The sequence below is a fragment of the Grosmannia clavigera genome, assembly GCF_000143105.1.
Source record: "Grosmannia clavigera kw1407 unplaced genomic scaffold GCSC_179, whole genome shotgun sequence".
Taxonomy (NCBI): domain Eukaryota; kingdom Fungi; phylum Ascomycota; class Sordariomycetes; order Ophiostomatales; family Ophiostomataceae; genus Leptographium; species Leptographium clavigerum.
In genome coordinates, this window is record NW_014040759.1 from 1043172 (window position 1) to 1071154 (window position 27983).

The window sequence follows — 27983 nt, forward strand, 5'->3', positions numbered from 1 at the left end:
GTGACAAGGGTTATGAATGAAAGGGCCAAAAACAAATGCGGCTATATAACGACGTGGACGGTAGTCAGAAAATCTCGTGGGGCCACCAGCGCACACAGAGAAACCGTCTGATGCCCTCCTGTGTGATGGAGGGTGGCACGGGATAGTCCAGAAACTGCATTCAATGGTATAGGTGGCACTAAAAATTGGCAATTTCTCGCTACTCTGTAACCTCGATAGTGTTTGCCAAATTTTGTGCAGCCCGGAATCTTGTTTTTCTCAGAGACGGCCTGTATTCCGACAATGAACGTCTTCCGAGTTAAAGTCACCAGATGGGTTGGGTATCCTCCCGGGTTCCGCAGCGGATAATTTAAGAGCCGGGATGAGCCGGGTCAAACAATGAGCAAGTGAGCGGGTGTTCGTCTTGGGTGGCAGCGGCATATTGGCCACGGCCGTCGCTGCCCAACATACGTGCATTCTATGCGCTCTCCACTCCTTGTGGTAACAGCGGCAGTGTCATCGTGGCAGCAGGTTGTAATCGCGTGGCGAGAACTGGCGTGTCAGAGAGTGTCAGAGAGGGGTCCAGTTCCTGTGCCACAGGACCGGTCAGAAGATGAGAGAGGGGATGTGTTGCACGTGACCCTGTGGGTCAGTGTGCAGAGTTTTCACTCCCGCAGTACAGCCTGCACTAGCTTCTAGTGCAGGGAAATACATGCACCTTTCCACAGGATGTGAGCGGCAGACAGTGCCGGCACGGCAGCGCAACGGCCACGCCAGGTACATGCATGTCTGTGTACACATGTGGCTGTCTCGTCTAGGCAGGTGGCGAAAATTTACGTCTCGCAGACGTATCTTATCTGCAGGTGATGCTATTGCGGTTTCTGTACACCGAATCTTTCTATTGTCCTTCCTAGAAGAACAGAATCCGAGGTGTACAAAAACTTCACCATCGTAGCACCAACTGGTGGGACCTCATGGGTCAATTGTCTGCCGGTTCAATTCCCTGATAGGAGCACATACGAGCCAGATTCCGGTCTGCAGAGGTCGGCAGCTGGCAAGCGAAACTGGTAAGCGAAGCTGTTCGTAGCCGGTTAAAGACAGGCTGGCGTACTTCTGTCAATTATCACATCCAGGACACGCCTATAGCCAGGTCTGGAAGCCATTGGTAGCAGTCGAAATCGTCCACAGCAGTCAGCGGGAGAGGCATGGAGGGGAAGAGAGGTAGAGCAGATACAGAGGGTGTTTCGGTGGCAGTGTGGGTTGTAGTGGTTGTAGTGGTGATGGTAGCACTGCTACTGGGGCTATGGCGCGGTGGATAGTCGCTCAGCCAGACAGCACGGAGAGCCTGGAACTTGCGCATGGCAAAAGCAGCGACGACGGTGTCGGCAGAAGCTAGGGAGGGCGAGGAACCATTTGGTGCAGTGCCACCGTTGGTGTCATGTGTTGTGGATGAGGTCGGTATCATTTGCAGCTGGCAGGACTGAAAAATGGAAATGACACGGTCGACGGTGGTGATCAGATCGATAGAATCACGTACGGCCTCGACACTCCACGACCGGTCACGAAGTGTGCTGAGACGGTGAAGACAGACGGCGACATAGAGGGTCAAACAGACTGAGCCATTAGGAAGGCGCAGGTAGCGGTCGGATGGACAGCCGAATAGTTTGTCAAAGGTTTGGCGAACAGAGTCAAGGCAGCGCTCGTAGACGGCGAGCCGGCGGAAGTCAAGGGTAGCTCCAGGGGGTGGGGGACGTATGAGAGCTGACTCGTGAATTGTAAGGCGGGCGTAGTGATAGAGGTTGTGGGTAGCGACTGGTTTGAGGAGAATTGGTAATCAGTGTGGTATCAAAACGGCAGGGAGTCCAGTTGCTTTGCTTTGGGCTTACAATTGTCCAGTGATGAGGGTTCGCTGACGATGCTATCGAGGTACAGTTGGGCCGACTCCATGAAGATAAAGGGCAGACTGGCTGGTGCAGCCGGGGCAAGGTTGCTGTGCCAGGAGGTGGAAGAATACGGCAAGGCAGTAGACGTGACGGCTGCGTTGCTCCAAGCGGTCTCGCGGCGCATCTGGCTGCTAAGCAGGCGAAGACGGATGTGGCGAATAAGGGTGGCGTCATGGCTGGTCTGAGGGGTGGTTTGTTGAGCCTGCTGAGCCTGCTGAACGTGAGCCAGACAGTCTTCGAGATAGGGCGACCAGAAGAGGCCGTCCGGCATTAAGGGCACGCCCATGGTGACTGAGAAGACGGCCAAGACGGCGCGTCGCTCCTCCATGGTGCGCTCGTGTTTGGGGGGCACCGCAGACCGGCCAGGAGGGGCCGTTAGGCCGGAGCCACAGCCATGTCCCGGTGCTCTCTGGTCAAGCGGCACCGGCATGGTGAGGCCCATGTCCCAGGCGACAGCTACAGCCAGCTGTGACAGCATGACAGCAAATTGGCGGTCCACGGCAGGCAGAACGTGGAACCAGGCCAGCAGGACGATGATGCCGTACAGGATGGGTAGGCTGCGCTCGCCAGCGGCCACGACTTGGTCCAGCAACTGCTGGCGGGCCTGGGCACCCAGACGACTTCGCTGTCGGTTCGATGTCGCGGCCACGGCCATGATGCAGAGCCAGAGAAAGGGCGCATCGCGATGCAGCTGCTGAGCTGTGGTATCGGGCGCTAAATAGACGATCGGTTCTAAAGGCTGTGATGTGAGAAGAGGAATAAAAGGTACAACTGACGAAGTTGATACAAGGAAAAGACGGAAGAGGATGGGAAGCGAGGTGAGGAGGAGAAAGGAGACAAATTTAGAAACGTGTGGTATTAGCAGAGGGCAGGAAGGAGCGACAGAAGGGATAAAGGAAGGAACGACTGAACAACAAAAGAAAACACGAGACAGCTCACCAACATCTCGTCTTGAAACAGTCGGAATATTTCCTCGGCCTCGGCCGGCGAGAGGTCGCTGTCATCGGCGGCCGTAGCTGAAGCCGTGACTGTCGCCGTCGTCTGGGGCGTCTTCCCGAGGACCTGTGGGGCTGTTGGCGACGGCGACGGCCGAATCTGTACGCTTCCGCTGGCACCGGTCTCGATGCTCTGCGTCGTCCGCAACAAGTCGACCAAGTCGTTAAGCTTAGCCTCCAGCCGCTGCGTGTGTGAGCCGAGACGGCGTGTTCGCGCAGCTGCCTTAGCCCGCTTCGACGTAGCAGGTGCGGGCGATGGGACGCACGTCTTCTTTAGCCGAAGGCATCTTTCCAGGTCAGTAAAAAGGACAGCTAATGAGTGGAAGGTAGAAATTTGAATAAATAAAAACATCGCAAAAGGACAGACATACCTCGCGCAGCCATCTCTGCCAGCACAAGGGATGCACTTGCACTTGATTTGGACGCAGTTGACGCACGCCTTGCCGCGTTTCGGTGCTGCCACGTTGGATCCTACAACTGTAGCAGAGTCCATTGTGCTCTCTGTTCGCCGTTTCGGGCTAGGTGCTCGGCAAGCCTGTCAGCTTCTTGGACATAAAATCCCGCCGGAATTTCAAGACCGAAACGCCTTTCCTATCGGGATCAAACAGGCCTAGGAAAGAGAGAGTAGATGGTGGAGAAGGGCTGTTGTAAGACGTCTACTGTTGTCCGGAACTATATACGAAAACGCACGCCCGATACCAAAAGTGCGGCGGAAACGGACTTTATATGAACTCTCCGAGCCGGACGACGATAAGTGGGTCGGACTTTACAAGGAAAGAAGACGCATTATTGGCAGCCAGTCTGGAAGTGCTGCCAAATCGAGTTAGACTGGAAGCGACACGGCCAGCGGTCACCAGCACAAGTAGTCCCGGCTCCGGAGGCAGGACCGTCTCAGCCTTTATATAAATAATCATTCGGGAGAGCAAAGACGCGTTCTAGTTTCGTACCATTCATGTCTGTGAGTTCACCAGAATCCGGAGCAGCAGTGGCACAAAGGCCATGACCGAATCTGCAGACCCAACGCCAAATGATGACGGGGAGAATAATACCGGACTGGACAAGTTTGTGCCCGTGACGGGCGCCAAGCTTTCCTTGCTCATCTTCAGCCTGTCTCTGAGCTGCTTTCTGATCTTGCTAGATACGTCCATTGTCTCGACGGCGATCCCCAAAATTACAGATGATTTTCATTCCTTGTCTGATGTCGGCTGGTATGGCAGCGCCTACTTGTTGGGGAGGTAGGCCATCTGTTCTGCATCCCAGTCAGTCCTCTCTATTAGTGGACATTCATTGGCTTCTTCTTCGTCTTTGAGCTGGGATCCGCTCTCTGTGGTGCATCCCAGTCGTCCGTCATGCTGATTATAAGCCGGGCTATTGCTGGTGCCGGTGCCTCTGGCCTGATGAACGGCGCTCTAGTTATGCTGGCAGCGTCCGTGCCTTTGCAGAAGCGACCACGTGAGTACTTCACAACGAGATCATCCAAATTGGAGCAGGGCTATCTGCTTACACAGCGCAGCTCTCACGGGTGTCATCATGGGCGGTATGTTGTGTTTTCACTCTTCTCCTTTCAAATTTTGCTGACAAATCCAGTTGGCCAATTCGGCGTCGTTCTCGGTCCTCTCATCGGAGGTGCTTTCACCACTGGATACACCTGGAGATGGTGTACGTACTTTCTTGTCTTTCACTAGCTGGCCATACGCCTCCTTCTAACACGCTCAGGCTTCTACATCAATCTTCCCCTCGGTCTCATCGTCGCTATCCCTTTGATCCTTCTCCACGTCCCCGAGCAGACGGCCAAGGACCGGCCTCTAACTGCTCTTCGCACCATCCATCGTCGCCTAGACCTCCTCGGATTTGTTCTCTTTGCCCCCGCCATCATCCAACTCCTGCTTGCTTTACAGTTTGGCGGTAGCCGGTACCCCTGGAAGTCATCCCAGGTGATTGGCCTCTTCTGCGGAGCCACCGCTACACTTGCAGTTTGGGGTATCTGGAACGCCTATTGGGGCCCCGGCGCGCTACTCAACTTTACCGTCATCCGCCGCCGTCGTGTCTGGATAAGTGGTGTCTGCTACACAGCCCTTACTATTACCGTCTTCGGCTCGTCCTATTTTTTACCAATCTACTTCCAGGCCGTCAAGGGCGTCAGCGCCGTAATGAGCGGCGTCTATATGCTTGCTGGAATTCTGCCCCAGGTCGTTGCCAGCGTCTCAGGAGGCATACTCGGTGAGAGCCCTTCCATTACGATGTCTCTTGTGTGCCCAAACACGCGCTGACATCCACAGTTCCCAAGGTTGGCTACATACCGCCTTTTGTCCTCATCGCTGGTGTCTTTCTCGCTGTCAGCGGCGGCCTCTTTAGCCTCTTCCAGCCAGGTACACCTACCAGCCAGTGGGTCGGGTACCAGATCCTTGCTGGTGTTGGCCGGGGAATCGGCTTTCAGATGGTGTGTCTGCAGACTCCTATTCGCCTTCTCTTCCCCACACACTCATCTATGTGCTCACCTTCCAAGCCCCTAATTGCCGTCCAGCATAGCGTTTCGCCCGCAGAGCTCTCCGACGGCATGACGTTTGTCATCTTTTGTCAGTACATTGGCCCTGCAATCTCTCTGACCGCATTCAACACCATCCTCGACTCCAGGCTGCAGGTGGAACTGCATAGGCTGGTTCCGGATATCAACCCAGGACTTGTGTTGAAAAATGGCGCCACTGGCTTCCGCAAGGTCGTCAGTACCCAGGATCTGCCGGGTGTCCTCAAGGCGTACTCCAACAGTCTGGATATTATCTTTTACGTCATTGCTGGTGCCGGTTGCATCGTCTTCTTTTCGGGCTTCGGAATGGGCTGGAACAACCTGGGAGACACTGCCAAGAAACCCGTGGCTGCCCTGATATCGTCTGCGAGATCGGCTCTAGGCGACGACGAAAAATCGGCAGAGTACACAGGGTCCGGTGTGTAATAGTGGACTATTGCAATACGCATACTTCGTGCTACCGTTGCATCATTACCAATGCTCTGTTTCCTTCTCTGCATCCCTCTTCAGTCTCATCTATGAAGCTTAGTCCTTGTACGTTCCTTCTGCAAACTGACCCCCTTGCCCCCCATTTTCGTCACCACCTGAATTAGCTCCAGATTTCATTCTTGTAATAACAGGCCTTTTAGTCCGTATTCCTCTAGGAATAATATGTTGCGTTAACATATTACTCTTATTCCGTACAACTACGCAATGACAAATGTTCAATCTCTTGCCTACGCGTCCGCGCAATGTCAGCAAACAATGGGCCTCATCAGTGTTACGTAAGCGACATTCTTTACACGGATTTCGATGAAAGTGCATGTATTACATAGTATCGCGTACCCAGTGCGGGATGCGCTGCGGCAGTTTCAAGTTTACATAGTGACCCACATCGTCACGTGCAACAGCCTTCCTGTTAGAAACCCGGGCCCTGATTGGCAGACCTACGGAGTATTAAATACTCGTACGAGTAGCTGTCAAGCTTTAGAATGGAGCGCACTGTGACCATTCTGACTAATGTCAGCGGGGCACACTCTCATTAGTCAGAATGAAGAAACGTGGAGAATAGCCCTAGTGAAATCTCTGTACCATGAAGGCGCACCATGTACTCCGTACTCCTTTCTAGCTAAATACTTTCACACAGATCACCAGCCACAAGACCGACACCCCATACAGTGCACCACTTCCCCTGCCTCAAAAGCTAGTTGTGACAATAGCAACATTCGCCAAGAGCCTAAAATTCGTGTGGGTATCTATCTGTTCCACTGCTTCCAATCGTCCTTCATCGTAAATCCTATCCACAACCGTTGGAGCCCTTTGTGTATAAGACATTTTTTTGTTTCACCTCTACATTTTGTCTTTTGAAGTGCGCGGTACCCAGCCTCCAGCCAACATCGGTATTCTCTCTGCTACTCAGCATTCCTTCATCCTGGGTACAAGGACAATCTACCACTTCTTAGGCTTGCCCATGTCGACACTGAAAACGGCGTAACGCTTGATGTTCATCACAAGACGACGCTTGTCGCGTGCCAGAGAATCGCGGGCAACCGCTTCAACGAGGGTTTCTTCGCCCTGATTGAGGATGGAGAGCCCATCTCTACACCGCTGGACGGACTGCTAACTCACGAGGAATAATATTTCATCATCCCAGGCTGCGACGGTGAGCAAAATTATTTTTCATACTGTAGTAGACATTCTACTTACATTTCCTCAGAAGTCTGCCCAACTGTCCCGAGATTCCAGGACTGGAAATCTCCCCACTCTCGCATCCCCGAGTACTGGCGGAACGTGTCAATCCTACCCTTCATGTCTGCAGAGCGATGTGCTATAACCAACACAACTTGGGCCACCGAGGATGCCCATCTCGGCCCACGCGAAGAGTGCTTATGGTAGGCAGGTAACAATATGCAACGTTACGCCCCACAAGGAATCACGTTCAGAATCGATCCTGATAGGCGCAACATTTTGCCACTCCGGAGTGACCTACATTGCTGTTTCGATAAGAGGTGGTTTGTTGTTATACCCAAACCTCTTGCCGCCGGCCCGGGCCCTCCTACAACTAGGATGGCCACGCATATCCTAATCGCAGATGCACGCGAGCTACATCCAACATACCACAACGTCGGAGTCCTGCACGATGGAAATGGCGATGCTGTCCCGTATATCTTCGCCCGCTTCGCCTGGGCTGTGCTATTTCACTGCAAGCTATTCGTTGTCACCGGAGAAAAGAAAAGGCACGTTATATAACTGGAAGACTCAAGAGGCGATACAGTGGTGGCGGAGGAGTTAGCTTTAAGCAGCGATCGAACCCTAACGACAGTGGGGAGGCGGAACAAAACGCCGACGACGATATATCTTTGGCCAACCGGGTCTACAAGACCGGATGGTTTACATGCACGCAACTTTTGGAGAGATACGGGAACGACTAATTATACCGAGAAGGCGGCAGCCTTGCCGACAGATATGACGACAGCAACACAGACGAGGACAAGGATATTGAAAAGGCCGCTTGAACAGCGAAGACAAAGCGTTTGGACGATTGAAATTGTCAAGCATGGGAATCCGCCACACTGTACTCCGTAGACCTTCCGCCCCACTTAGCAATACAGGCCTATGATTGGTCAGAAGACACAAAAGCAGGCCTGGCACTAGTATTGATACGGACCAAAGGGTCGCGATGTATCTATTTCTTCCTCAGTACAGAGTACTCTGTACTCCACATAGATTTGCTCACACTACACCCAATTCGGCCTCTTGCTTATAGTGCAATATCACCTTATGAGCCCTGCGCCTTTTAGCTGTACGCTTATACAGAAATCGTCCATCGTTATTCCGCGCCCCCTAAGTACTGCATAAGAAGTATTCAATACATTCCTCACTTCGGTCTATGGTGATAATTACAAATTTTAAAAATATAATTATTTAAAAGACGTTTCAGCTATACGAAGTTTTATATATTATATATGTTTTTGTTCTTTCCTTCGTTGCATAACTCCTTTACTTTCGTCTCAAATATCGGCACAAAAAATCAATTACAATACCAGAGCAAAGTGGTACATGTATAGTCGAATGTTTCATTTCAATGTTTACATAACCTCCAAACTATGTGGTCTCCCTTACACTCTCCCCTTCACAGGCCCGCACGCTGCTTCTCGAGCCGGGACTTGGTTGACTTGGCCACGATGTCCTCATCGTAGATGCCAGTGACGCTGGGGTGGGCGGCAACAGCCTCGGCCCAGGCCCAGAACTTGGGCGCCTGGGCAGGCACAACCGTCGGCAGGGAATTCGGGTAGACGCCGCGCTTGGACAGCGTGACGACGCGCAGCACAAAGGAGCCAGTGAGCACCTCGGCGAGGGTCAGACGGGCGCTGCCACCAAAGAACGGCTTTTCGGCCGATGTGTTGGTCAGCAACGGCTCTAGCTCCTTGGCGGCAGCGGTGGCAAAGGCAGTGGCCAGCGCGGCCTGCTCGGACTCAGACTTGACGCCGCCCAGCTTGAAGATGTTGGATTGCAACTTTGTGAAGTAAGTGTCGACGAAGAAAGCGATGCGGGCGCGCGTCAAGGCACCGCCCGGGCTCGTTGACGTCGGCAGCAGCGGCGCCGCGTCCGGGTAGGCGTCGGCCAGGAAGGTGGCGACAATGGCTGACTCTGTGATGATCTCGTCATTGTACTTAAGCGACGGCACAAGGCCTCGCGGGTTCACTTCGAGATACCACGGGTCGCGCGGCCGGTCCAGGTCAATGATAACCTCCTCAACCTTGATGCCGAGCTCCGCAAGCGCAATGTGCGCGCGGTGGGCCCCTGTAGGCGAGCATGTCAGTTAGCCGTCTTTAGTTTCTATCTGCTTCTTTTCGCATCTTTTCTAGTCCGTCTTTCCCCGAAATTCGTGAGTCTTCCTCCTTTTTCTCGCTTTCGGGTTTCTTCTTTCTTTCATCTTACGTACAGGGGCACAGGTGACTGGTATACAGGACAAGCTTATCGGAGCCCATGATGACGTTCGGGACGAGGTCGGTAGAGATGGTAGGCAGGAATGAGCAATGTTGGCTGTGCGGATGTGTGTCTGTATTATTAGTTGCTGTTCTGATGGGAATAGGGAACAGCTATATATCTTATAATATAAATGGCTGCCGTTGTCTGGATAGGGAAGGCGTAGCAGATACGCGTCGCATTGGCTACTGCTTTACTCCGTACGCCGGCCATCAACGGCAAGTAGAGTGGCACCACCGATTGCGAAAATGCTTGATTTCTAAGCACGAAGATTTCTAAGCACGAAGGCTGGAAGCCACCCCGCATGACGTAACGCGGAGCAATACAGAGGAGATGGAGCAATTGTTGACTCCGTATCACGTTCTTCGAGTCGTGGAGATGGCGGGCGTTTCCTGTCATTGTGATGGGCAGGTATGTACGAGAGTACAACGGGTAATTTTCGGTTAGAAATGCTCGCCTCTCGTCACATGCGCTAAAAAGGCGAGTTAGCATGGGCTCTGCAGTGAAAATAATTGGTGATAATACGGGGATTTACCCCGTACACCCCGTACTAAATGCGTTTAGTTAGCTACAGCATGCGGACAGACAGAATTAGAGCTGTACTGATGAGCAACAGCATGCACATGGTATCCAGGTAATAAGCCATGATAAATAAGGCACTGCGTAGCCCTGGAAAAGAAGGTGGGATCAGGGACAGAAGCATCGCTTTCGGCGACTACCAATACAGACAAACGTCAATCAGCAAAGCATTGGTATTTTCGTGTACCAATTTCGTGTACCAATCACATAAAGCCAACAAATCCCGAGTACTTGCTTTGCCATCCTCATCTTTCTCAATTAGTACAACTGATATCCGTAATCGCTTTTCAAGTCCAAGCCCGCAATGTCGGCTCTGAGGGTGTCGAGTTGGGGATTGAGCAGCAAACGCTTGCTATCACTGCCCCCCAGACGCCAGACTTGTGTCTGGACTGCATGTGCAGCACGGCTGATCGATGCCACCGACACGCCAGCGTACGGTTTCTTAGCTGCGGCCATGTTAGGCCGTTTCGCTGCAGTGTCTTGAGGAGGATGCCCAGCAAGACAGCTTCGTTATCGCCAGCCCCATCGTCTGATTTCAGCAACAAGTCCACTGCACCGTGCAGAAGGTCCAACCCCGCCGCAATCGCCTGTTGTCGCTGCTCCTCGACGTCCTGGGCGATCCGCGTGCGCAGCGGCAGCCCCGGCAAAGTTGATGGCAGTGGGCCTGCGCCTTGGGTGGCAGCCACGCGCGCGACCTCACGGAAGATGTCGTCACGCTGGAAGACATATGCGATATAGATCCACAGCACGAGGTCGCGGCCGCTGCGCGTCGGCAGCCCGCGTCGGCGCAGCGCCCCGATCCAGCGCTCCGCATACACGTCCACGGCTTCCTGCAGCTGAAATCGATCCAAGACGACGGCGATGCGTGCCAAAGAGTCCAGTTCAACTGTCCGTGGCACCCGCTGGTCGCCACTGCGTCCATGCACAATGTTCAGCACTGCCGTTGTGGCCGCGCCGTCCAGCCCCTCGAGGACGACATGGACCCTCCCATCTGGCTGCACGCCAAGGACCCCGTCCAAGCCGAAGCCTGCAGCCGCCGACTTCCACCTGAAGCGATCGCGGAAGTACGTCGACGCCAAGCTCAGGTGCTTAGACGACGCCTTGATGCGTACCTCGTGGGTATCTGCCTTCTTGCCTGTCGCCCCAGCAGGGGCGTTTCCCTTCTGCACGGGCCACGGCGCAAACGGCTCTGCCAGCGCCCGCACGACGACAAGCGTGTCCGCATCGGGGTCAATCTCGTAGATCTTTGACATGGTCGCAACGGCCGGTCAGCTCTGTCAGATGTCACCACGAGACAACGCGACAGTGGGACGGCAATCTCAGGGAATGCAAATCGACGACTGTCAGACCCCGATTTCTGTCATATGAACATGCTTCGAAAGCGCAACTCTCCGCACTGGTGTATTGCTGCTTATGGCGTGCCTTTGCTGGCTTATCACTCAATTGCCGGGGTTGTTGGAACTCGTTTCTGTTTCGGGCATGGCCATTACCAATCGAGGGTGTTCCTTGCCGCCATGGCGATGAGCGATTGCAATCAATATCTCGGAGAATCTCGCACATCTAGTCAAATAATATCAGCAGCCAGAAGAAATTGCAACTTGAGATGTATTTGCCTCGGTCCAGCCTGTTTGGCGCAATGCGTCGTCCATGTTTTCAGGCGCGGCAGCGAAAATGAATGGAAACGTGTTTTGAGACTCTTTTCTCAGACAGTCCCGGCTAGTCGAATAAAAGGGGTTTGTTTCTCAAGCAATCTTTTTCTTTCTTGGTGATACCAGGTTTCTGTTCTTTTCTGAAAAGTCCAAACTTACCATGTCAAATTTTGATGTTAGGAATCTTGGCCAGCGCGTTGTAATAATGTTTCGCGTGTATTAGCAGACGCGTTCCTTCCCTGTGGATTGTACTCTGCATGGACGCCAATTCTCTCCGCCGCTCCTGCCTGATTTTGATATTTAACATTCGCGCTTTCCTCCAGGTTGCCAGAATAAGGAATGGTTTTGTGTCTGGTCATCGAACTTTTTGGGGCTTATGATTTGCATAATCTTGTCTCTTTCTTCTAAGTTCTTCACCAATATATTTCGCTTGGCCTACTGCAGCCATGGCGACAAATGTAGAGGAGGGTTTCGTGTACCTTTCTTCTGCAATGTGGAAGGGTGTCAGCCCACCGTCTCAGAAAGTTGGTAATAAGATCGATACATCGTCGTCTCTCAGCAAAGCTACTAATGACCCCCCCTCCACAAATGCATTAACGAAGAAAATCAAGTGGCAACGCCCTGCCGCTCTGGTGTCAGCTATCAATGAATTGACGTCCGAAGTGGCCCATATGAGTGACAACGACCGTCAGACAGGCGGGGATGTGGCTCGTGCTGCAATCATGAAGTCAACCACGACGGCTTCATCCAGCTCCACTCAGCCAAGCAAGGCCAAGCAGCAGGCGAAAAGGAGCTTCACCAAGAGAGCCCTGGCTAAGTCGAAGGTTGCCCATTTCATACTCACCCAACTCCCAACGCAAGATACTGACGGATACGCTGCAGAAAACCCATGCGTCGACAAACACCCTTCATGGCAATGATCCTTACAGCTTGCCCCTCTCCCCGATATCATCTAGCCGACAGAAAAACAACGCTCCACTCGTCAAAGCTGACACCATGCATCCCAAGTCCGGTAACGCCTCAGCATCTAGCCCCGCGGAAATTATGAAAAGTGCGCAACCCGATAAAAAGAAGCATGGGAATCAGAAGAGAGTCCCGAAGAGGTCAATTCTAGACCCGCCAGAGACGCCTGACACAGAGCAGATAGATTCTCGTGTCGAATCCTTTTCGAAGTTGTTGGAAGTTCCCCAGTCGACCACTGTTCACACTTCAGCTACGAAGCCATTTCTATCGTCTGTCGTCAAGCCGATGAAAAGAGAGCCGAGGCAGCGAAAGGAGCGCTTTCCTATTGTCATCACTTCCGACTCCGGAGCCAGTTCCGACGATTATGGCTCGTGCAATGACAAAACTACCTCTATGCTACAGCACTCACGGCCGCCTTTGATAACGACCAGTCCTCATCCTCAACGGCGGATGAGTCACATTCTACCAGTCGAATTAGAAGAAGAGGCTGAGACATTTAATACAGCATTGAGACAACCAAGAACCAATACAAAGCCAAATAGGAATCTGCCGAAACGAGGACGGGCCAAAGCCGCACCGCGCACGCAAAACGTAGAAAGCTACAAGAAGCGAGAGTTGTCCCCCACTACAACAATTGAAGACATTAGAGAGGGTAAAAAGACAAAACTCGAGCCACCTCAAAAGCCAGATCACGATGTCATTATGGAACATCCGCAGCCTGTCAAAGTTCGAGAAAACCCGAAAGTGCTACGCACAGCGGTAGTCAGTGACCCGTTTTTGGCAAAAAAGGACGACAGCTCCACATGTCTCACTGAGTTCACAGCCAAGCTCCTCAATACTGCAAGTCGACCAGAAAGTGTCGAGCCAGTGCGATTCCAAGCCGAGTCCACGGCCATACAAACCGGGCTTTTCCTTCGCAGGATTGACAGCACCCAAGAGCAAGTTGAGCCCAGTGGAATTGCCAGGGAAATGATTGAAGCCCTTGAATCTGCAGCTCCCCCGAAAACTGGGAGCAGAACACGCAGCTTGCATAAGCGAAGTGGCACCGAATCGGCCAAGGACACCTGGCTGAATCAAGCGGATCCATACAAGGCGACCAGCCAGATAATGAGTTATGTTTGCACAGTAAGTTACGCTGGAAATCGTCGTATGTTATTTCCTACGAAACTAGATCGCCTACTCACCCATCATTCCAGACCATTCTTCGATTCCTCAAGTCGAAAGAGGCAGCCATTGAAGACGTTGCTAAAGAGTATCTTCAACGTGGGGAGGTTGTAATCAAAAGAATCAAAACTCTTCATGATAGTGAACGTGTCGACGTTTGCCGAAAATTTGAGCTCTGTCGACTTGGATCCCTCCACATCTTTGAGGAAGCACAACGAGACATCCGTGTGATTTCAAGCAAACTTGAGCGCATCGACGTATCCAATTCTGTCAAGAATATGCTCATGGATGATACAGTCTCGCGCCTTCGGGAATTGCAGGCCAAGATAGTGTAAACCTGCGCTGAAACGTAGGTTTTTGACGCAGTTAATATGTTCATTGATTTCTCGAACGTTTACGGGATAGCGGTACTGCTGTGCAGTTTTTTAATGACGCTTCGCTCTGGGCGATTGCCTCCGCGATACTGTCGAAGCACGTATCGCATGAGCCTTTCTATGTTTTACGCCGTTTGACACAGTCGAATCTTAATACTGCAAGGGTCATGTCGGGCTAACTATCTTCTTTAATTGTAACGGTGGGGTGGTGGGTTTCTGCGCTGTCAAGTGCAAAGGCTTTTAATAGGGGCTTTAGTGGAATTCACATACGTCGTAACTCGTCGTGACTTTGCCAACTAAGGCTGAAATATCAATATTGTGCGCCAAATTCTCTTGTCGTAATACGGTTTGCAGTTCTGGGTTTTGTTATTCCGACCGTGTGATATTTATGGGAATCCACCACTCACGTTATCAAGCCCAAGCTGTAGGATTCTGGTACTCAAGGGGTCTGATCAAAGTTGTAGGCATTTCCAAAGGCTCTGTTGAGGTAAGTGTTGAGGGCGTAATCGACGGATACCCAGCGTACAGGCGTTTGAAGCTCTAGCATTCCCTTTCGATCCATAGCCTCGAGAATTGGCTTGATATCCTCACAGAATTCGAGCTGCATTGGGTTGCGATACCAAGACGCAAAATGGATACAGGCGAGCATGACGCGCACCTCGTCGGTCCAGTTGAGCATACCAGCGTGCCACAAGCGAAGGTCGCACATGACGATACTGCCCTTATTGATGACGGGCTGTGATGGTTCAAGGATGAGGCATCTTTCAAGCAGCAGACTTTCGAGGATGCGCCCACTGGCTCGCTCGCCGTGCTGGCCCTCCTGTGCGGTGATTCCGCGGTGTTGTGCGTGCCCAGCCAGATCTCGGTCGAGCCGTTTCGGGGCGTCATGCAGACGAGCGGCACGTTGACCACCAACGCAAATGGATGGGCCGGATGGGCAAAGTCGGCGTCAGTGTGGACCGGCTGTCGCTGAGGCGGCGCAGTGTTTGAGACTGGAGGCATGGCCGTGTTTGCAGAACAAAAGGTCCACTTGGGGCGTGGGCCGAAGTCGCTAGTTGTGATTTGCGTGACAATGGGATCTGAAATATGTGAGAACGAATTAGCAAATGCACTCAGGCCTTAATTTGCTAAGACAGCACAGTAATCATATTCATGAAAACGGACGGGTAAAAGTATTCGGCAACGGGAGGCGCAACCTGCTGTATGTTTCCAAGATTGTAGTTGAAGGGCCCGTCCTCCCCACGGGCCTGAAGCTGCCGTGCATCAGCAATCATCTTCTTGTTCAGGATGTCGATATGCTCGTGCGGAACCACATCTTCAACCACGACGAGTCCGTCGAGGTGGACCTGCCGGATAGCTGTCTCCAAGCTCCGCTCATTTAGTGTATTCGACCTGATCTCTTTCGAGCTCGGTTTTATGACAACTGGAACGGTAGATAAAAGCCGTAGCAAGGGCATTGTTGAGCTGCCAGTTTTTTTTTTGATGGAACGTGACATTTGGAAGACCACAGCCCGGAGATGAGTCTGGAACCGACAGACATGACGCGACGGGCTGAACATGGTGTAATGGTTTCACTTTTATTGAACAATTCTTAAGAAGAAGAGCTACATATTTTTGGAGATTGTACCTCATGTTTATGCTTCGAACAGTCTGAACATATCAACATGTGTCCTACTCCGCATTGTCCAAATCCGAGCTCGGAAGTCCCTTCCCTATGCAGCTAGCGGCCCCGATTCAGTCGAGAATGGCTGGCAACGATAAAACGGACGACTTGCAGCGAACCTAATAATTTTGCAAGGGGAGTTAAAGAAAAGCCAGGCGAAGCGTAAAAACCTCAGCCTTGGTTGCTATATCTCACAAGAGTTCCCAGGGAGTTGGTTTCCGCACGAATTCTTTTCGAATTCCTTTCGTGCTTGTGGCCGTTTTAGGGAACCACGCCCGTATTTTTGGGCGGGGTAATCGTAACTGCGCTGTCTACAGGGGCGTTAAAGCCAGCTACAAAGCCTCAGAATGCTTTTATGTAACATAACAACGTTTCATCAAGATACTGCTAGTCTCTGTGCTATGTGTTGATATTGTGTCTTTGTATAAGTAAGTCACCACACCTGGATGAAAGAATAGAGCTTCCTCCATCGTGAAAGCTTTTCGTACTCGTCTAAGTCAACGATTTCAGCAGTGCTCAACGGCCGGCGTCCGGTCTGCAGATCTGCAGTCTTCGGATCTCGCAGCTTCGTACGAAGGATTGCCTTGTATGCAATACCACAGAAAAGAATGAGAACTGTGCCGAACATATATTGGAAGAAGTAGTGCGCCGACACCGTGTTTGAGCCCTGATTTTGAGGGGTTGGTCAGCAAGGGTGAAACGGCGACAGCGTCTAAAGAGTACTCACGATCGGATACAATGCCAGGTAAAGAGAGCAGGCCATGAACAAACAGCAGCAGATCAGCAGCCATATGGGAGGGAGTGGCCACAACGCACACTTCCAGGCGTACGCCTCACTGAGCAACGGGTCATTCTGTGCTTTGAGGGCAGCTCGGAATCGAAAAGACGTGACGGCAATAAAGAACCAGACCATGAAATAGCCGGTGCTGGCAATCTGGGAGAGCCAGTCAAAAACGACGGTACCCCCAGCGCTAAGGTTGATGTAGGTCATCAAAATAGTCATGGCAGTGGTCAAGAGCAAGGCCGGCATGGGACGGCCCTTGGCATCGACTCGTGCCAAGATGCCAGGGATCAGACGCTGATGGGCCATGGAGCGAAGAATGCGAGAGGCAATGAAGAAGCTCTCCGCGGCAATGGAGGCCACAGCAATGACGATAATGGCATTGAGGAAGTCTGGCAGACCAGTGATTCCGGCCTGCTTGATGGCAATGACGAACGGGGATGCTGTAACGCCCTTGTTGCCGAAGAGCTGGCTGTTTGTTGGCGAGATGAGCAAACCGATGAAGACGACGGACGTGATGTAGAATGCGGTGACGCGGATGGGGATCAGAAAGGCAGCATGTGCAACGGAGTATCGTGGGTTTCCTGTCTCGCCAGCCAAGAAGCCGGTAAACGTGTTGTCTGGAGGGGTGATTAGATTCGCTTTTGTTTGTTTATTGTTAGTACGCCATGGAAACAAAAGCTTACCTCCAATTGCGAGAATGGCCAGCAGGGTGCTTTGTCCAAAACCCTTGAATCCGTTTCGAAAAGCCAGATCTGTCGTCCAAACCTTACCGTCGGCTTTGTGTCCGCTGGGGCCGGCGCCGAGAATGAGGCAGAGGCCCGTGATGAGAAAGATGATAAGCGCCACGAACTTGAGAATGGCTGCAATGTATTCGAACCAGCCAAAGGCTGTGTTGGGCAGGCAGAACAGAACGAACAAGAGGACGAGGAAGATGGTCACTGAAAAGATAGTATGAAGTCAGCTTCAACGACGACTTGGCCGAGAAAAAATGAACAAATAGAGCCTTCACCAGACGTACGCCAGGCAGCTTCCGGTACGCTACCTTCAGCCCAGTAGTTGACAATGGTGGTGAAGAAGACAGCTTCGGCCGCAATGACCGACGTCCAGCCGAGCCACATGGAGAAGCCGGCAGAAAAGGAAAAGGCGGGGTCGACAAAGCGGTCGGCGAAATCAATAAAATTGCCCGAGACGGGGAAGCCAATGGTCATCTCGCCGAGGGTCTGGTGCAGTGCCCAGACGCAGGAGCAGACGACGAGGAAGCCGAGCAAGAGGCCACCTGGACCTCCATGACTCAGGTTTTTGCCGGTCGAGATGAAGAGGCCAGCCCCGATTTGGCCGCCGAGGGAGATGACCTGCCGGTGGTGAGAAAGACGACACGACACGGTGGACGGGGGAATGTTAAAGAGAAGAATAGAAACCCCCCAAAATACCAAGGACATACATGGATTTGTCTGTAAGAAAAGTTTCTGCGGTACTCGCCGTCTCCGACCTCAATGACCTCTCCCTGGCCGACATCCCGATCCTGCACGACAGGCTGGCAGGCAATGCCTTTTTCAAGACTCGACGTCTTTTTCGGTGAGAGGTCCATTCTGAAGACACTGATAGTTTACTAGAAAACGGAATGGACCTACAAGGAACAAAAGTGAAAGGACGAATCGGTTGGCCGGAGCTTGTCTTAAGTATAGGACCCCCTTCTCGGCCTTGCAGCCGATCTGAACGGTCGTCGGCCTCTCGATAGGTAATTGCCTTCAAGTCATCAGGCGGCCGCGGCCGTTACACTTGCACGCAGGTCTTGTCCTTGGCCGTTGGATCTAGCTAGCGTACCGCACTGATTATTCTTACTATAACCACTAAAATCGGCCGCTACTGCTGGTGCTCCGGGTCGGAACAAGACTGTGCGAGGTGCTATGGAAGATAAGACATCCAGAAGCTGGTAATTGGAACAGGTAGAAACGCTGGTGGAGTTACTGAATGGAACAAGTGAATGATATAGGGAGAGATCGGCGACCAGTTATCTATGCGCATGGTTAGTACCTGGATAGATCCCATTACGAGCGGCGCCGATATCTGTGTATACTATCTTGATATTATCTACGCTCGTTTAGCGGGTTGCTTGATTTACAAGGATTTCATGAAATACTGGTAAAACGCAAAGTAGTAAGATCGCCGGTGCAAGTGCTGGCTGTAAGCTTTGACTGTTCTCTTCTACGGCTCTTCACTCTACACTCTCTTTTCATAACTAGTTCTCCGACTACACATGTCGTCTCGACCAAGACCAGCTGTCAGAGAAGCTCGATCCGCCGGCAGTAGACATGTCTGGCGGCCACTGACAAGTCCCTCTGCCCCGCAATCGCCAGAATCTAGCAGTTCGATCCGCCAGCAATGATAAGAGCACAACGGCCAACAGGATCGGTGACAAATGCTTCCTCCTCCATCGATCGTCCCCCGAAAGCGGGAAAATCCAATCTGCTATCCGGTATCAAGAACAGCAATGATTGGCAAGCCCAAACTGGACCACGGCACCATGGGAATCCGCTGCAATCGGTCGGGCTGTTGGAACTATAAAGGCGTTCCCTCACAAGCCTATCTCGGTACCCTTGCCTGTGTCCGGCGTGCTGTTGCTTTGATTACGTACATCGACGATGCAATGCGCCCAGACGAGTTTTCAGATGCAGTATCTGCGTCAAGCGCAACCTCAAATGAGACTACGACGTCCGCTGAAGGACGAGCTCGAGCTGCTAGGCATCGCATTTGGCCGCGCCAGCTTGAAGAACCGCTACGTCACCAAAAGGAGAAGAAGCATGGCTGTCGGCTCAATCTATCCGCGGCGGTCATACTACCTCTGACCTATCATCTGCTGCCCATCGCCGAATCAACCAGATCCACTACTTCCCACCTCTGTGAGCCTGTCAATCCGTTGCAGCGCTCTATCGACTTCTGCCAAAAATAACACCACTCTAAGCAAAAGGCTTCGGCGTCGCTGCACTCGAAACTTGCCAAGGCAGCTCAGCAATTTTCCCGACCTGAAGGGAGTAGGCCCAGCTTCCTCTCGAATACTGCTGCCCTTTCTTTCTCTTGCGGCATTACTACACCCTTACTGACGCCATCTCCACCATCAGGATGTGGCCACAAAGACAATCCCGTCCGAGTCTTCTATCACGATATCGCAGACAGGTGCAGGATGGCCAGCAGAAACAACAAGATGCCATCCTGCTCCACCACAAGTCTCGCTCAATTCAGCATTTGCACGTAAGCAGCTGGCTGTCGGCCAGTGGGCTACCGCTGCCGACCAGCTCACGCCTGACTCTCTTCTGCTGAGTACTATGCCGCACGCCCGAGTGGTTGGTCCCCCTTAATGTGCCCATTCGGTCGTTCAACCCTTCGAGGGCCGATAGACTGACCTGGGAGGTAATCCACCGTTTCTGGATGCCGTAATTGACCCAGTCGGTACCTTCGCAGCGGCTTCAGACAAGCGAAAGGGATAGAGGACGGAAATGGAGACAAAGCACCGGACAGCAAGCGATACTCGGCCTTTATAAATGCGGAAAGTATGCCTATTTTTTTCAAGCGCTCCCAACACCCGCAGAAGCTAATCTCGTTCTCTTGGATTGCAAAACCTCCTGCGCCACTTGCTGGGTGGCAGTCACAATCAGCGCATGCTCCTCGGCATGTATTCTCTCCTCTAACTGGTGAATATCCTCGCCTTTCCGGCACGGGATCTCCACCGTCATGATGGGAGTTCCACGGTCAACTACGTCAATCACGAAGTGAACCATGATTCCGGTCTTGCCGTTTTTTAACTTTCCGGCCTGGAAATCGCCAAATGCCCTTTGTATGGCATTGGCTCCATCATATTGTCCTTTGCAGGCGTAAGTAAGATCATATCATACGGGCAAAATGAGAAGAACAAAAACTTCAAAAATTAGCTTACCCGGTAGTGCAGGGTGTAGATTGATGATTTTGATGCCGGCTGCTTCCAATGGATCGAGGAAGGCCTTGGTAAACACGTGCATCCATCCAGCCAGCACGATCAGGTCCGGGGCAGCCTTTCCGCCAAAGCCCTGAAGAATTTTCTGGCTGAGAGCTGCGTCGTACTTCTCACGGCTGGCCTGCAGCTTCATCGGGTCTGACTCGCCCTTGGTCTGAAAACCGTGGCTGACCATATTGAAATATTCCCAAGGAATCCCCACCTTTTCAGCTCGTTGGGTCGCAAATGCTTTGCCCCGGTTTACCACGAGCTGCTCAATTTTTGCATTGCTGATTTTCCCTGACGCAATGCCGTCGACCAGGGCCTGGAAATTGGAGCCGTTTCCGCTGGCCATCACCAGAATGTGGCATGTGTCGTGATCAGCCATGGCAAGTTTCCAGGTGCGTGCTTTGTAGAGCTCCAACTGAGAAACAGTACTGTATTTTTTGTCTTTATTTCTGCCTTCGAGTCACTGCAAACCTGAAGCCTGTACACAAAAGATCGCTAGTGAGAAAGTCTGCAGATTTGGTCGGCGATGCATTTTTGATAGGTGGGGCGGAGTCGGGGCTTAAATTATCCGCCAGCATTCCGCTTATTCATCGTAGTAAGCTAGAAATAAACGAGGTATTTTGATATTGGGTCTATAACTCGGTTCTCCTTTGTATTGGTGCTTTTGTTTTTGTTTTTTTTGTTCGTATAGCAGGGACCAGTTCACAGACACTTTATTATGATGTAGGGGAAGAAAATTCAGTGCAAGGAAACGAGTTTTATTTTAGTTGTTTCTTTTGCTAACTAAACAACGAAAGCCGTATACCACAATAACAGCTACCATAATCAATTCAGAGCAATATATCCGACCTACCAAACTGCTCCATATTATTTTTCTTCATCTGGGTAGTATGTGACATCCACCAAGTAGGACTTACTCCCGGACGGAGTCAGAAGCGCGATAACAGGTAACCCGGCCTGTTTGAAGGAGTCCGGCACGATATCGAAGACATAGTAACGACATCCATTCATCCACTGTTCCGAAAAGTGCTGACCCGTGTGATCAATCTTCTTCACCACCAACTTGGATACCGGCCTCTCGAAGGCTTCTTTGACGCATGAAGGAACTGAGATTTGGAATTTTGCCATTTTGACTTAGATGATATTGCTTTTGATGTGAAATTCGATAGTAAGTCTTCTATACGTCCGTCTTCTGGAAAATTCGCGATCTGCAGTCGTACTTTTGATGCTCGTTGACTTGGGTTTGCTCGGGTAAGCTGAGCTGGTACTGGAGCGGAGGGAAGCTAAATAAGTATCCGGGAGAGAAGAAAAAAGAAGACAATGGTGTTCGAACTAGCCGAACGACCCAGGAAGTCGTGAACAAACCACATGACGAACAGAACAATCTTACTATTGTCTATGCGGTTGAAATAGATATATGGGAGTGAACTAACAAAAGGTCGTGAACATGGAAGACTTCACCGTACAGCCTTCTTTGTCTGACGAACATCAAAGACAAACAGGATTGGCAATCATGCATACGGACCAAATTTAGCCAGAATAAATAAATGAGGGAGAATATGAATGTTCGCAGCGCCAAATTGAATATCAAAATTTATTCGAAGCATAAAATGACGAATGTTGGCTTCTGTCTTCGGAAACATGATTGGGTGATGTCGTAGATGATAGCTTCTAGTTTGTACTGAAACTGTCACCTCACTACGTCCGTTCCTCTTCCTTCAGTCAAACAATTGTTAAAGAAGGCTCAAATCTCTTGTAGAGCGTGTCATTGTTGCCGTCTGTGCTATGTCTTCCATCCCAGGTTCCTCCTTTTCTCCCCTGAAAACTCCTATCGACTAGGCGAAGACTACCAACGGCTGTCAACTTTTCTGCCTTCGCCTGCCCCCCTCCCTAGATACTAAACACCGAAGTGTTTCATTTTCCTCCGTTCTGAATAGGATAGGAAGGTCAAGGCAGAAGAATATTGTGGACACGTGCCGTATCAAACCAGGTTTTGACGTGTCCCAGGAGAAAACGTAAATAAACAGAATAATGCCAAGGAAGCCTCGACTCCTGACCGGCAACCGGCCACTTAGAATGTTCTGGTCTCGCTTAACTTTCAAAAATCACCCCCCTCTCCGCCTTTTTGGCAGAATGGTTTTCTGGCGTCCATAAATATCGGGCTTTTCTCACGCTCTCTCTCGATTTATCCTCCCATTTCTCTCCTTTTTCCATCTTTCTGATACCACTTTCATCAAAGATTTCCTCTGAACAGACCAGACTTTTGTCTCAACTCTCATCTATCACATCACCTGCCATCACATCAAGTCAAACCATCATCAAGATGAAGGACTTCCTTACCGTGACTTCTGCAGTCATCTGCTTCTTTACCTTCGTCCCACTTGTCATCGGTCTCCTCCTCTCTGACCTGGTCTGCTTCACTGTCAAGAAGACAGTTGGTCACATCTACCCGATCATCGATGGACATCTGGCCGGGAGATTCCTGAGCTACGATGTGGCTAAGATGATGATCTCGTTGCTGGTCCGATTTGTCATCTTCATCTCGAGTGATGGCACTTCCAAGAACCAAGCCAGCACCTCCCACCCCGGAGACATCAAAGCCACACCTGCCATCGTTGAGTTGAACTCGGCTGAGCCTGCTGATACGCAGACCACAGGCAAGTAGCAAATCCTTCATCCCAGACACCCCACACCAGAAGTACTACTACTGACCGCTGGCAGTTGGGACAGATGACAGCACCGAAATATACGGTGTCGTGGAGCTTTCTGCATCAGAGGTGCAGGAGCCGAAGACAGCCCACAAGAATGTGGAGTCTGTGATTGTGAACGTCGACATTTCTGAACTTCTGAGTCAGTTCGACGAGTCCTTCTAGAGCAAGGACTCGTCTTTCTTGACCGGGGTGTCATCGTGAGTTACTCATCAACTGCCCCTCACACCAATGACAAACAAAAACCAACGGTCACTGACACAATAATAAACAGGACTATCAAAGAGTTCCTGTCTCTTGATGGCTTTGTCAACTCCATCTACCAGACCGGGGTCGACGAAGATGCTATGTCTGCTACTTCCAAGGACAGTGACTCTGATTCTGAATCCTTCCACTCCTTCACTACAGGTATGTTTCCGATCATCTTCCACCTTTGTTGACAAGCTATTAATCCTAATATATCGAACCACTGCAGACTCTGATGACGAGTCTGATTCCACTGAAGAGAGCATCGCTAGCCAGGTCTTCAAAGAAGAACTAGCAGCAACGACGAGCATTTCCAACATAGGCATTGCCGTCACAACCTCCATCACTGCCACCGTCCCCGAATGCCCCACTACCTCAATTCACACACCCTCTGTCATCGAGAACCCCCTCCCCCCTCCTCTACCACCCAGTCCTCTGTCGACTGCAGCTTTGAGTTGCCCCCTACGATCTCGTGCGAGGAAAACTTGGCTGATGCAGCTGAAAGCATTCACCTGCGGACTGTGGACTTCCTCGATGACGTGGATGAGGCATGGCGAGTTTGGGACCGATACAACGAGATTTCATTGCCCAAATGCAGATGGATTTTGCTAGACATCCCGGACGTTTTCGGTGACTGCCGCGGGCCAGTCTTGAAGCTGACAACGCCTGAAGGGAAAGTCAAGTATCCTCAGGACATGCGCATCTACGATGCCGTTCGCAGCTGGGCTGACGAAGACGTCGACGAAGATGGCTACTGAGATGGTACAGCACACCAAAAAAAAACCCCCCAACTTCCCTGTGACACTGATGGCGCGATGTAAATAATTATTGACAACACCAGCACGAGACGAGTGCGAAGTGAGCCAAAAATGAGGTCAAGGCCAGGTGGACGGTGACTGGAGAGATTGATTAAGTTCCAACCCATCCTGTACGAACGTTTTGTCTTGTTTGGTTTGATGAGTGTCAGCAATACTGGCGACAAAGAACACCCCTCTGGATGAGGTAGAGCAGTGGCAGTGGCAGAAGAAGCCAACAGTGTCTTGTTTTTCACATTTCTGTTTTGCGATATTTGTTCCTATCGTTGTTTTCGCAAAATTGTCTTGAACTTCGGCTTTTGAGGACTCCAGTTCAGTTTGTTTGCAGTCGCAATGTAGTACTTTCTTGTTAGGGGCGCAGGAAAGTCTTGTCACAGAGCCGAATTTACCTCTTCCAAAAAAACATTCAGGTGACTACAAATATGCTTTACCGAACTAATCCCCACGTTTCACGATGACCATCAACAACGTAGACGAGACACGATGAGCGACAACGAAAATGACAATGAAAAAAAAACACGGCGGCGAAATGTCCTGGCAACGACAGTAAGGCCCCCAAAAACAGACATTTTGCCCACACACGGGATCGAACCGTGGACCTCAGCATTACGAGTGCTGCGCTCTACCACTGAGCTATACGGGCCAATGGGAGATAAAAGCTGCCTCCCATTTCTACTAGCTATATACACATCGCAGCTAGCATATCCAGATCAAAATCAACTTCGCGGGACTTTTCAAGAAACAGCACCCAGGCATCTGTCGCCACACTCACACGTCGCTGCAGCTGTGTTGGTTGATTCGATGTCGTCTGGGACGACACTCGGCCATCATCCTGCATCGCAACGTCGCAGGCATCGACTTCACCGTTGTCGTCATCGTCATCGTCCGCCTCTTCCCCTATGATAGTTCTTCGTCTCCTGGTCCGCAATGCTTTAAGCCGGTTGTCTATCTGTGGGGCCAATTGCCTGAACAGCGCGAGCTGCTCATCCTGTTGCCGAGGTTCGCGTTCAAGGCCCAAGAACCGTGCACGAGACGAGCTGAGAAAGGTGGTGAGATCGCGCAGGACGGCTCCGCCAAAAAATGGGTCAAGCTCCTCGTCCTGGGTGGCAGCCTGCAATTTTGAATCGAGCCCAAGCCACAGGCCAAATGCCCCAGCAAAGCGCCGCCAGAATGCTAGGTCGTGCTCGTCACCAGGTGCATACCCGCAGTCCCGTTCAAAGATGCCGCGGCCATGGTGGGCACGAATGGGAAATGCCAGCATGGTGAGAAGAAAGTTGGGCAGCCGGCGGCGCTTCAGAGAGTGACCACACTTGCGCACAATGTTTGGATCAGCCAGCAGTCGTCCGAGACGGGATCCCAGGCTGCTTCCCATCCACATCGAAACGGAGAAGGAGAAGCCAGGAATGGCCAGGATGGCGTCCAAGATGTCCTCTGAGGGAACCGGTACAACCGCCGGGGCTTTTCGACGGAGGAATTGTCGCGACGGGAGCAGACGCCGAGACCTGCTTCCCAGTCCGAGGCCGATGGGATTGATGCGGTGTCTTTGCTCTGTACGCCTCTGTTGAGACGGCCGCGTCTTTCCAATGCGACCACCAATCGTCACTCGCAGCGGTCTATCACTGATGCCAGATATGCGCTTTGCTTGAAGCCGCCGCGTCCGACGTTGTGCGTTGGACTGAAGGATATCCTCATCGTCGAAAAAGCCATCGTCATCGGTCACGTTCGGTGACTCGTCATCGCTGGGAACCTCTGTCGGTAGCCCAACATCAAGGAAGCTGACGTTGTCGGGCAAGCTAATGCGGCTCTTGCAGACGTCTCTTGGCGCCGCAACATCAGCCTGCTTCTTCAAGCGAAAGGCCAGCGGAAGAAATGTGTGCAGCCCGCTCGTTCCATCTGACACAGATTGTAGTGGCCGATTTGCAGACATCTTCTTGGCCGGCACGGATGTCAGATTGAGCTCTTCGATTTAAAGAGCAGCGGCCACTAACTCGAGCTGGACGCGGACCCCACGTCTAGTCACGTGACCACACTCACGACTGGCCCCAGATCGCTAGCCCTGGTCCCTCTGGACCTGACAGCACTAAAACCTCTCCAGAGTCGCCGCCCAACATTACACTTTCCATTGCGACCCCCTACAGAAATCTTACGAAAGTTATGGAATCTAGCTGCGGTCTAATCCCTAGGCTTGTGTTACGAGGACTTGGTGCGTGGAGGCAATGATTCGCTGATGGCCAGGAGGGCGGAATTGCGAAGGCGACATCACTCACGACAGCTGCCTTCAGCCACGCCAGTAGCTTCAGACTGCATCGCCATGTCATCCCACATATTTTTGATCCCATACAGTGGCTATCACAGCTCGAAAACCACGTCAATCTTGATGCTTGGGTTGTGTTCGAGTGCTGGTGAGGATTGTTGCACACGTAAAGATGTGTCCAGAAAGACACCAGACCGTTTGTTTGGTTCATGGGTGTATTGGCTTGACTAAGTCTATATCCTTCTCTGCCTCCCGAGAGAGGATTAAATAAGGCCCCCGATCCCTCTCCTGGGGTCACGTGCCGCATACATCTCCCTACCTTCCCCATAACCTTATATCATCACGACAGCCGGACCCTAGATAGCCTCGACCCCGAAACTCCCTCACGATGCTTCCTGGGACCCGAGCCGCGCCTGTCTGACCGGAGTCCGGGCCCAGGAGTGCGAGGGGGGGTGGCAGAAGGCGGGGCGAATTCGGGGAGGGGCTTTCACTTCGCTCAAGGTCCCTAGCACCGAATTCTGAAATGCCGAGGTCGTCCTTCGGGTCCGCCGGAGTGGGCGTTATCTCGAAAGGCCTTTGATTCTCTCAAGCTTATAGAAAATTGTGCCAAAGTAAACGGAAGGCGGCTAGCACCTCTGAAAGGGCCTCGTGCATCGCCCTCGCATATATCTTAAGATGTATGCCAGCTTCGCTTTAATTTGGATCTGGGCTTCCTCCTTGAATAGTTTGTATTGAAAATTCCGGCCTTGCAGTTTATTTATTGCCGTTTCATTAAGTTTTCCGGAAAAGAAACGGACTAAAACTGAGATCGAAGAATTGCCTTTTAAGAGGCATGGGATAGATTGTCGTATTTTTTATCCATACTATTATCGAACATCAGTCTAGCGTAGAAGGGAAGAGCGTTGGTTTAACCTTCTATCCGTAAATTAACTAGACCCTCCTTTCATTGGCGATCCAGGCAGGGATCTCGAGTCGTTTTCCTGCTGGCGTAACCTTTTACTTCTCGACTAAGCATAAACGCATCGAAAATCGGAAAAACTAGCCTTCTAGATGACAGCATTTAACCGTCCGCGACAAAACACACACTAGAGAGCCAGGTTAAGGAAGAAAGGTCACGTTTATGGCAATTGCAACACTGGGCAGACATACTAGCAAGCTTGGAGGGAGGCTTTACAAGTGCCACGCAGTATACTAACGAGCTTACATCTAAAGAAGAAGAGGTAACGAGAAAAACAGAGAGATTAGGAAGCAGTGTGTTGGGTAACACTGTAACGTTCAAACTAGAAGACTATGAAAAGGCTTGAATGTTAGACTTTCGCGGTAATTTTGTAGGAAGAAGAGGAGAGAACCTAGATAAGTACCTTAAATACATCGACAACTATATTATAAAGATGTATA

The 27983-nt window shown here is 51.5% G+C and overlaps 10 protein-coding genes across 10 annotated transcripts; 4 read left to right on the forward strand and 6 right to left on the reverse strand.

Annotated features, from left to right (window-relative positions):
• Positions 1–1102: 1102 nt before the first annotated feature.
• CMQ_79 (c6 zinc finger domain containing protein) lies at positions 1103–3410 on the reverse strand (the record flags this gene model as incomplete). The annotated part of the gene is made up of 4 exons (XM_014314018.1): positions 1103–1791; positions 1866–2661; positions 2862–3204; positions 3289–3410. 4 exons carry the CDS (start codon positions 3408–3410, stop codon positions 1103–1105), a joined length of 1950 nt encoding a protein of 649 aa, XP_014169493.1.
• Positions 3411–3916: 506 nt separating this feature from the next.
• CMQ_230 (major facilitator superfamily transporter multidrug resistance) lies at positions 3917–5867 on the forward strand (the record flags this gene model as incomplete). The annotated part of the gene is made up of 7 exons (XM_014313852.1): positions 3917–4152; positions 4281–4369; positions 4431–4454; positions 4505–4576; positions 4634–5137; positions 5197–5357; positions 5424–5867. The coding sequence occupies 7 exons, from the start codon at positions 3917–3919 to the stop codon at positions 5865–5867; spliced, it is 1530 nt and encodes a 509-aa protein (XP_014169327.1).
• A 2686-nt stretch (positions 5868–8553) lies between these two features.
• CMQ_28 (glutathione s-transferase) lies at positions 8554–11242 on the reverse strand (the record flags this gene model as incomplete). The annotated part of the gene is made up of 3 exons (XM_014313967.1): positions 8554–9224; positions 9367–9483; positions 10426–11242. 3 exons carry the CDS (start codon positions 11240–11242, stop codon positions 8554–8556), a joined length of 1605 nt encoding a protein of 534 aa, XP_014169442.1.
• A 1392-nt stretch (positions 11243–12634) lies between these two features.
• CMQ_242 (uncharacterized protein) lies at positions 12635–14100 on the forward strand (the record flags this gene model as incomplete). Its single annotated transcript, XM_014313864.1, has 2 exons — positions 12635–13726; positions 13798–14100. 2 exons carry the CDS (start codon positions 12635–12637, stop codon positions 14098–14100), a joined length of 1395 nt encoding a protein of 464 aa, XP_014169339.1.
• A 478-nt stretch (positions 14101–14578) lies between these two features.
• CMQ_228 (phytanoyl-dioxygenase family protein) lies at positions 14579–15596 on the reverse strand (the record flags this gene model as incomplete). Its single annotated transcript, XM_014313850.1, has 3 exons — positions 14579–14875; positions 14935–15190; positions 15304–15596. 3 exons carry the CDS (start codon positions 15594–15596, stop codon positions 14579–14581), a joined length of 846 nt encoding a protein of 281 aa, XP_014169325.1.
• Positions 15597–16235: 639 nt separating this feature from the next.
• On the reverse strand, positions 16236–18174 carry CMQ_55 (amino acid permease; the record flags this gene model as incomplete). Its single annotated transcript, XM_014313994.1, has 5 exons — positions 16236–16469; positions 16530–17203; positions 17270–17524; positions 17605–17938; positions 18028–18174. The coding sequence occupies 5 exons, from the start codon at positions 18172–18174 to the stop codon at positions 16236–16238; spliced, it is 1644 nt and encodes a 547-aa protein (XP_014169469.1).
• Positions 18175–19228: 1054 nt separating this feature from the next.
• Positions 19229–19432, forward strand: CMQ_308 (uncharacterized protein; the record flags this gene model as incomplete). The annotated part of the gene is made up of 1 exon (XM_014313930.1): positions 19229–19432. One exon carries the CDS (start codon positions 19229–19231, stop codon positions 19430–19432), a length of 204 nt encoding a protein of 67 aa, XP_014169405.1.
• A 717-nt stretch (positions 19433–20149) lies between these two features.
• Positions 20150–21690, reverse strand: CMQ_292 (phosphoribosylglycinamide formyltransferase; the record flags this gene model as incomplete). The annotated part of the gene is made up of 3 exons (XM_014313914.1): positions 20150–20445; positions 20518–20961; positions 21480–21690. The coding sequence occupies 3 exons, from the start codon at positions 21688–21690 to the stop codon at positions 20150–20152; spliced, it is 951 nt and encodes a 316-aa protein (XP_014169389.1).
• Positions 21691–22885: 1195 nt separating this feature from the next.
• Positions 22886–24274, forward strand: CMQ_149 (uncharacterized protein; the record flags this gene model as incomplete). The annotated part of the gene is made up of 5 exons (XM_014313771.1): positions 22886–23223; positions 23300–23416; positions 23545–23678; positions 23746–23870; positions 23948–24274. 5 exons carry the CDS (start codon positions 22886–22888, stop codon positions 24272–24274), a joined length of 1041 nt encoding a protein of 346 aa, XP_014169246.1.
• Positions 24275–25010: 736 nt separating this feature from the next.
• CMQ_223 (uncharacterized protein) lies at positions 25011–26258 on the reverse strand (the record flags this gene model as incomplete). The annotated part of the gene is made up of 1 exon (XM_014313845.1): positions 25011–26258. The coding sequence occupies one exon, from the start codon at positions 26256–26258 to the stop codon at positions 25011–25013; it is 1248 nt and encodes a 415-aa protein (XP_014169320.1).
• Between the last annotated feature and the right edge of the window lie 1725 nt (positions 26259–27983).